This window comes from Kryptolebias marmoratus, linkage group LG15, assembly GCF_001649575.2.
Source record: "Kryptolebias marmoratus isolate JLee-2015 linkage group LG15, ASM164957v2, whole genome shotgun sequence".
In the NCBI taxonomy this organism is placed as follows: Eukaryota; Metazoa; Chordata; class Actinopteri; order Cyprinodontiformes; family Rivulidae; genus Kryptolebias; species Kryptolebias marmoratus.
This window is the reverse complement of record NC_051444.1, coordinates 1,299,023-1,308,303: the sequence shown is the minus strand read 5'-3', so window position 1 is coordinate 1,308,303 and position 9,281 is coordinate 1,299,023. Positions and strand designations below refer to the sequence as shown.

Below are 9,281 nucleotides of genomic sequence, written 5' to 3'. Positions count from 1 at the left end.
TTGCCCGGTTCGGGCTGCATTAAGGGTAACGGAAGAAGACCATATAATAATAATAAAGAGACACCTTATTCGGTGTAGAGTAATAGGTGCCTGCATACATTGCATGAGGCAGTACAGGCCCCAATAATAATAATAATCATCATCATCTTGTACGGCCTGTCAGAGCTCGGAGTGTCGGGGACGACTCTCAGCGACCACATCAAACTTTAGCTCAATATCTGGAGCTGGAGCCGTTCTTGGCTAAGGTTGATTAGTTGTGGCGGCCATCTTGATTCAGGTGGACTGATTGATTTCTTTCATGAGATATTTTGCTAACACACACAGTGAATTACACGATCGCCTGCCTTTCATGGTGGGAAGCAATAATCTGTTTTTTATTTTCCATCTTTCTGAACTCCAGCCGCTGATGTTTGATAGTTTCTGTTTGTTGTCTTTGAAAGAACTTAATTTATTCCCTTCATCTGACTTTACCAAAAAAAAAAAGCTTAATTGGAATAAATTCGTTCTTCATGCATTATTTTTTATTTCTAGAAAAGCATTAAATCGAGCTCCTCTGGCTTCAAACAGCCAACATTTTAACTTATTATAAAGTACAGCAATGATTCACAGTAACTTATATAAAATACAGTAAATCAGGAATTTAATTTCCCTCACCTCCATAAATGCAGGAGGTTCTGTGAGGAAGATGAGTCCTGAGATGTTATCAGGGTTTAAGAAGACGTTTCTTCTGCTCCGTTGTTTGAGTCCAAGTGAGCAAAGCAGCTGAAGGCAGAGAACTGCTGACTCATGAAAAGTTAAATATAGTTTGTAGTTGAGCTGCGGGGGAAACACGTCTGTCTGGAAGAATAATCCGTGCTGCAGAAACAGCAGCTGTGACGGAACATCAGCTCAGATTTTGCTTATTTATGATGGTCCTGATGAGATGGGAAGGAGAAAAAAACGTCTCAGCAGTTTTTAATGTCGCTCATCCTGACTCAGACCCGGGATTATCCTTTTATTCAGCCTCAGTCCTGCTGTCTTTGCTGTGATGCTGGCCTGTCGGCGTCGGGCTGAAGTGAGGACGGGGAATTAAACGGCTGCTAACAGACGCTCTGAGAGCAGGATTTTAATGTAGAGGAAGATGGACGTGCGTACGGAAAAACATTAAATGTGTTTTTAATAGAATCATGAAGAAGATGCAGACATTCTGCAGGCGGCACAGCGAGCCCACACCATCCGCCTTCCACCACCGTGCTTCACAGTTGGTCTGAGGTGTCTGTTGATATGCTGGGTTAACTGACGTCCTCTCCTGGGAACATGTGGGCCACCGACACATTTAGCTTCCCAAAACCATAAAAATGAGCCGTGAAATATTTTATTTTTACCACATTTATTAAAAACGTTCAGTTTAAATCCTGTAAATCTGAATAAAACAGTCCCGTTTAAAGAGAAATGATCTGAGGATGGATCTTCTGCACCTGCTGGATCAGGTCTGATGTTGGTCCAGCAGCTCTGAGGCTTTAAACCAAACAATCATCTGAGTCCATCTGAAGCTGCAGCAAACTGGAAACACAAGCAAGCTGCTGACCGTGAGCTGAGTCCAGGCAGCTGCGTTTATTGTTTCAGAAAGTCTCTGACCCGCTCCTCTCCCTGTCAGCAGAAACCCGGCCTCCTTCGTTTAGATCCTAACGAGCAGAGACTTTTATTCCACCTCTGACCGGAGCTAAATTTACCTGAACTGTGTCACCGTCGCTCCAAACCAGCCTTTGATATCAGCAGGCCTTCATGGAGAGGAGAAGATCTGTCAGACGGGCAGAAATGTGAAGATCTGGATTAAAATCATGTTTGGGCTCCATGAGCAGCCGTTTCTCCTGTGAGCTGCAGAGCGAGGGTCAGTCGGACCCTCAGGCAGCGCCGGGTCACCTGATCTGCAGCCCGTCAGCTGCTGGCGTCACTCGACCCCCCCCCCGGGGACCAGCCTTCACTCAGACGTGTTGAGGAGGACTCTCAGCTACTACCACTCCAGACTCCAGCTCAGCTGACTGAAGGGTTGCCATTCTTTGTTTTCTAAAGTCAGTTTAACAAACACGGACAAAAACATGATTGCCCAACGTTTGCTTTCCTTCAGCGAACGATAAAACAGATTTCTGATTCAGGTTCAGATTCAGGCTCCTGTTCAGGTTCCGGTTCAGGTTCAGGTTCCCGTTCAGGTTCCTGTTCAAATTCAGGTTCTGGTTCAGGTTCCCGCTCAGGTTCAGGTTCTGGTTCAGGTTCCCGCTCAGGTTCAGGTTCTGGTTCAGGTTCTGGCTCAGAGTGAACCGGGTCCCGTTTTTGTCGGTGGATCCTCTGGAAGTGGTCGGGCTCAGGTTGAAATGTTGAAGCGTCTCTGAAGGAACAGCTGCAGGTTCTGAAAACGAGCCGATGACGGCGTTGTGTAACGTCGCTCCTCGTCTCGTTAGCTCAGAGTCCAGTTTTTGTTTTTTGATTCAATGAAAGTGTTTTCAACACCTCGGCCTCTGAGAAGATGGAGAGGGAGACGGCGGAGGCGGAGGAAAGGACACGAGTCTGTCAGCAGTTTGGATTCTTGAATCGTGCGTTCGGAGCCATGTTGCTATGAAACAAGAGCTGCTCTGTGATTATTCTGTCTGCTCCGTTTCTTTAATTGTTGGGGGAATTAACACGTGCTGCTTTTAGGTTCTCTTCCATCCTCGGAGGGAGACAGTCTGTGTTTAAACACACGTCTGACCTTTGGTTCAGTTTCAGATAAAAGTTTTCACTTTTTTTCAAATTTTCACCCATTTGCTTCTCCAATTTTAGCCAAAATGAATCCATTAATCTCTCATTTGATTGGATGATTGTTCGGATCTTAAACCAAACCTTCATTCATTCATCAGAGAGCCCTTTGAGGGACAGCTGAGGAGCATCAGTCCATCCGAACTGATCTGGTGTAACGTGATGTTTTTCCTCCTGACAGGTTATTATTAACAGCACAATCACGCCCAACATGACGTTCACCAAGACGTCGCAGAAGTTCGGTCAGTGGGCCGACAGCCGGGCCAACACCGTGTTCGGACTGGGCTTCGGTTCAGAACAACAGCTGTCCAAGGTGAGACCGAAGGCGTCTGATTCGTTTACCTGCGGTGCGGATCATTTTCCTCCACCAATCACAGCCTTCTGTTCTCAGTTTGCAGAGAAGTTCCAGGAAGTAAAAGACGCCGCCAAGCTGGCGAGGGACAAATCTCAAGAGAAGGGGGAGACGTTGAGCAATCACTCTCAGGTAAAGGTAAAATATCTGTTTGAGATCCTCTTCCTTATAAGGTCACTTCCTGCTGCAGGACTTCACAGAAAACACTGAAGGCCAGAAATGAAGTTTATTTGAATATTCAACAATGAAACAGGAGGTTTGTCGGTCCGAGCTGACAGACCAGAACCAAACTGAGCCCTGAGACCCACAAACCTGCTGAGTCATGACAGAAAAGCTGTCAGCTCTGCTGTCTGCGTGCTGAGGTGGATTAAAATCAGGCTTTCAGGAGCTGAGGGTGAAGTTTCTCTCCGTGTGGCCGACAGGAGTCTGGACGAGACACGCCCTCAGCCGACCAGGCGTCCAGCTTCAACGGGACAGACGACGAGAAAATCTCCCACGTCGGTCCGGAAGCTGCTCAGCTGAAGAGCGAGAACGAGCGTCTGAAGAGCGTCGTAGAGCAGAGGTAAGGTCGGTTCTCCTCCTGATCTCTGGTTTCTGTAACCCAGCTGCTCGGAGAGTAAATCAGTAATTGGATGAAACACCAGATGTGGATCCAGATGGGAATAAAATGACCTCAGGGTGACAGAGTCATTAAAAACTCCAGGATGTTTGCTGCAGGTTGGGACTAAATGAGCGGCTGCTGTTTGTTTATTTACTTGTTTTAAAGATAGAAGCTGCTTTAACCGGACGGTCTTTAACCCTTTCAGTCAACATGAGGTCACAAATAAAGGTTCAACTCCGGCTTTCAGACCGTAGTCTGATGGAGGCGGGTGACATGCATTCCTTCAAGAATGAAAGGCTTTTATTCTGGAAAAAAATATTTCTTCTTGAGTTTATAGAACCGGACTGTTTCCTGTCTCTGCTGTAGAACCCGGTCCAGTTTATTCCCGAGGTTTCTGTCTTTACGGACTCTGTCTTTACGGAGTCTCTGTCTTTACGGAGTCTCTGTCTCTCTGTCTCTCTGTCTTTACGGAGTCTCTGTCTTTACGGAGTCTCTGTCTCTCTGTCTCTCCGGGGGTTTGTGGACGTGTCGCAGCAGAGACACGGTTCAGGGCTGCAGAATGCCGCGGTGCAAGCTCGTCCACATTTGTTGGATTGTAGAACATTTGAACCCACCCCTTCATGTGGAAGCAAACAACCTTGCAGAACAAATATAAATCCTCACCTCTTCCACCTTTTATTGAGACAGAGACGTTCGCTCGGTGGCGTTAAGGATATTAAACTATATGTAAACATTTAAACTGTTCCCAGCTCTGAATATCAGGCTTCTGTCAGTCAGTCTGTTAACACTCATGTCTCTGTCTCTGTCTCTGTTTCTGTCTGGCAGCAACACCAACACCAAGAAGTGGGAGACGGAGCTGCAGACGTTAAGAGAAAACAATGCCAGGCTGGTGGACGCGCTGCAGGAGTCTTCGGCTAACGTGGAGACCTGGAAGAAGCAGCTCAACGCCTGCAAGGAAGAGAGCGACACGCTCAGACAAAAGGTGAGGCGGCGAGAGCAACCTACGGCAGGATGAATCATGAACACAAACACATCAATCCTCAGGGGGGAAAGGTTGCCTCACTCGCTGTCCAAGAATTATTAGATCCTCGCTACAAGTTTGATTAATCCACCGAATGAAGCCCGCCCTCTTTCAGGTCCAGGACATAAAAACCTGATCTGATCTTCATCAGCTTCTAAAATGATCCTCAGGTGAAGAAAAAACACCCGACAGATTCCAGCGAGTCGTTATTTATTCAACAGAACCAGAACCTGGTTCCAGCCTCAGGACCAGGAGCTGCTGAGGAGCTCCATGTGAGTTAACACAACGCCAGGGCGGAACGACATCAGCAATGACCTCAGAGAATCAATCTGGGAAGGGTCAAAGGTCATTTCCAGACTGTCTAGAGTCCAACGTTCTACAGAGAGAAAGATTATTCACAAGAGGAGACATTTAAGACAGATTCACCCTGAAGGTCAGACCGTGCAATGAGCTCCATCTCAGCCTCTACAGGCCTCAGTCAGCAGGTCAAAGGTCAGAGGTTAAAGCCTCTTCTCTCTGAATACAACATGGCAGCTCGACTCGGGTTCATCTGAAGGAACCAGAAGACTTCTGGAGCAGAACCAGAACCAGAGGACAGATGTTTACCCAGAATGCACTGCAGCTGTCAGCACGGTGGTGGAGGGCTGATGGTTTGGGCTGATTCTGGAGTCAGATGTGAGGCCATCTGTCCAACAAACAGGACAATGATCCCAAACACAGCAGCTAATCTACAACAGAACTGCTCAGAAAGAAAAGAATCTGCTGCTGCTGCTTTTCATACTCAGCTGGTGTTTCTCTGCTTTCAGCAAGCTTTTTAGTTTTTAGCTAAATTTAGCTTTTAGCTCGGTGTTTTGCTTCTTTTAGCTGATACGTAAACCCCAGAAGTGGAAGAGGGTGATCTTTGTTTTCCAGGAAGTTTCTGCAGAGTCACCTGGTGTCATCTCAGGAACAGGGAAGTGGTTCAGAGCAGATTTTTCTGAGTAATTCTGGACTTTCTGTAAAACCAGAAGAACCGGGCTCTGTTGGTGCCGCTCCTCAGAGCGAGGTTTCATCATCCTCCTCCACAATAAAACAACTTCGTTCCTCCAGTTCCTGAACTTTAGAGAAACGGACCCGACAGGAAAGTGAATGTTTATCTAACTGGGTGTCAAATACTTTTAGCTGTTTTTAAAATTCAGTTAATTTAAGTCGTCTCAGGTCTCTGTACAGAAACCTTCACATAAATGAGAAAAAGCCAGGCAGTAGAAGACAACCTCCAACAGAACCAGAACCAGGATGAGCTTGATCTGCCCCGACCGGCTGGCGTTAGATCATTCAGGACTTTCTTGGAGCTTTTATACTTTTTGAAATATTTAACTTTTATTTACATTTTTTTTCCTCTTTGAAATGAACGGAGAACTCTTTGTCTCATATTTGCTTCATTTTTTTAGCTTTTAGCTTCTGTTTGCTGGTCTTAAGTTTCAGTTTTGTTCAGTTTTAACTTCAGCCTTTCAGCAGGATTAGTCTGGTTTATAAAGAAAAATCACTTTACTGCTGCTGAGTTGAAGTTTTTCCTCGTGACTTTAATGTGTTCACCTCTCAGACTGTCTGTGGGTCTTCTCTATATAAAGACACACACACGCACGCACACACACACACACACACACACACACCTACACACACACACACCCTCCCAGGAGCAGCTCAGCTTTCAGCAGTCAGCTGAGGGATGCACTCGCGCCGCCTGAGCTCCTTTTTTTAACCTCCTCCCTTCAGAAACATGTTTGGAATGAAGGCGTCGCTCCGGTCGCCTGTCGGTCGGATTCACTCCGCCGTCCCGTCTCCTAACTTTGGTTTGACTTGGAGTAAACCGTCTTCATCAGCCCCCTGTGTCAGCCTGTCAGCAAAATATCTCACAAACCAGTGGACGAACTCTAACGGAGCTCTGTGAGGTTTCACATCTGCAGCTGAACGTTTGGAGTCGACTCCGTTAACTGACCTGAGAAAAGCCAAACTGTCTCCAGACGTGGTGTGGTAGTAGCTGAGACGACTCCAAGCTCTGATTGCATCTGTTTGGTTTCACCAAAACGGCTCTAATTTTGTCCTTCCTCAGCTTTAGATGATCTTAGATGATGCGTTCCTTTAAGACATGCTGTTTTTATCTTGTCTTTAGTTGTAATTTAACAAACTGAGCTGAATCTGCTCCTGCCGGATCAGATGTCTGAGAGTCTGACTGGATTTCTGTGTCAGGTTCTAATAACCATTTCGTCTGTCCGTCCGCAGAGCGCAGAGACGAAGAACCGGGAGCTGGAGGGACGAATCGATGGCCTTCAAATCGACATCAACGACAGCCGGCAGAAACAAGGAAACATGAAGAGCGAGCTGAAGAAGTTCATGGATGTTCTGGATGGAAAGATAGACGAGCTGCACGAGTTCAGGCAGGGCCTCTCCAAAGTGGGTGCCGACAACTGAGCCGAAGGGGTCAAAGGTCAGGGGGACGGAGGCGTCACTAAAGTATTTCTTCAGGGCAGACACTACGTGGCTGAAACTCTCAGCTTCTAATAAACACGACCTTATGAGCGAGGAGGGTGGAGGCAGAATGACTCCCACTTTGAGCTTACTCATCTGTTTGTGTGTGTGTGTCGGGGAGGGGGGGGGCTTTAAAAACTGGGAGCGGGTTCTTTTCTGAAGGCTGCAGTTTGAGCTTAAAGGGCTAAAATAAACGACACAAAGATGATAATAATTGGTGTTAATATCGGAGTCCCTCGCTGCTGCCTCTTCACTATCTCAGGTGTGTCAGGAGACGGTTTGTACACATTGGGTTTTATGCACACAAAGTGCCTCCGGGAGAACAAGGCCAACCGATGACCATCACCATAACGACAACACAACAATTCCTGTGATCCAACCTGGAGACGAATACAGACGCAGAGGAGTCGGTTGGTCCCCTTACACGCAATCATCTCCCCTACGTCTGCAGAAACCCAAAGAAATTATTTATTTTACAAAGATCGGCTAAAATAGTGGTACCCGTGATGAGACGATCCATTCTAGTCATGTCTGACCTTCAGTAGAACCTGAGGAGCCTTCAAGGGAACAAGCAGCCTCTGGGTGGTCTGGTTGTGTAGCCTGGGGGAGGAGCTCAGGGAGAAGATTGTAGATCTCCATGTTCCTCTGACCACAGCTGACAGATTATTAACAGGGTAGAAGGTTGATGGGACTGGAGCCAACCTCCCAGGAGGGGGACGCAGGAGGAAATGCGACCCCAGGCAGAACCAGAACCAAAGGTTCTGATGAGATGAATGGGTTCTTTAGATTTTTTTGGAAGGGAACCAACAGATTCGTCTGCGTCTGTAAATCTCCTCCTTGATCCGATGAGATGAAACTAAACGTGTCCATCCTGAGGCTCTTATTGTTGTGAACAAACCTCAGAACTGAGAGACACTCGAGGGACAGAGAACAGGTCGTTAGTTTTAATTTGGATTGACCCCGCCTCTCCAGGTGAAACGGACCTGTGTGTGTGCGTTATTAGTGATGTTCATCTGCAGAAGCAACATGTCGGTGTGCTTCCACTGGTTTTATGGTGGTGGTTCTTTCTGGTGCTGCTCGACAGGTGAATAATGTCAACCGTTGGTTTGGATTTGTCATTCTTGCTTTTAGTCTTAACTTATTTCCGGTGCCTCTCTGCAGCTCGTGTTGATTTGTTGTCCAACATGTGGAAAAATGTAAGGAAGACCCCAAACTCTGAGGACTGAGAGCGTTTAACAGCTGAACCTAAAGGCACACGTTAAAGTCGTATATTTACTCTGTTATTCTACGACATAAGACTCTTTTTCATCAGTTATGATCTTATGACAAAAGTATTTACTGAAGGGATTCTTTCTGTTCTGTCCCTGTTTGTTTGTAACTGACCTGAACCGGGATTCTTCCTGTTGAACCGATGCATCTTGTGCACTTTTTGTGATTCTTGTTCAATATTGTACAAAACAACTGTTAAAGTTTAGTTTAATTACAACACTGAGTCGGAGTCTCTTTGTCGAAATGGGATCAGATTATAAAAGAAAACATCTAAAACCTGCAGCTCTCGATAGTTTAGACTAAAAAACACAGAAATTAATGTTTATATCAACTTTGAAGGAGGAAAAACTTTCAGTAAATCTCATGAACCCAAATTTTATTCACAAAAACATGAAACATGGTAAACATCGATGAATGAAACTGAGAAATTCTTCCATTTTAAGGTTCAAATTGATGGCTGTTCCAGATGTTTCCCTCCATCAGTCTGTAAACATCTGGACCTGAGGAGATCCTTTTCAGAGGCACTAATGCACCCCCATACCATCAGAGAGGCAGGCTGACCTGAGAACAGTTCTCACAACTGTTCACATCTGGCTTCTTCTTTGCCTGATAGAGCTTTAAGCAGCACGGTGAACTGTGTTTACAGAACCAGAACCAGAACCTGGTCTGTGGAAGTGTTCCTGAGCAGAACCAGAACCAGAACCTGGTCTGTGGAAGTGTTCCTGCGCAGAACCAGAACCAGATCCTGGTCTGTGGAA

General features: G+C 46.2%; 1 protein-coding gene across 3 annotated transcripts in view; it reads left to right on the top strand.

Annotated features, from left to right (window-relative positions):
* The window catches only part of homer2 (homer scaffold protein 2), a 26,946-nt gene that overhangs the window by 11,247 nt on the left and 6,418 nt on the right, over positions 1-9,281 (top strand). For 2 of the 3 annotated variants that reach the window (XM_037979803.1, XM_037979802.1), the window contains exons 3-6: positions 2,954-3,085; positions 3,164-3,262; positions 3,547-3,686; positions 4,551-4,707. In XM_037979803.1, coding sequence (XP_037835731.1) covers positions 2,954-3,085; positions 3,164-3,262; positions 3,547-3,686; positions 4,551-4,707 — 528 coding nt within the window. The remainder of the gene's footprint in view (positions 1-2,953; positions 3,086-3,163; positions 3,263-3,546; positions 3,687-4,550; positions 4,708-9,281) is intronic. The other variant, XM_037979804.1, reaches the window with a different exon arrangement.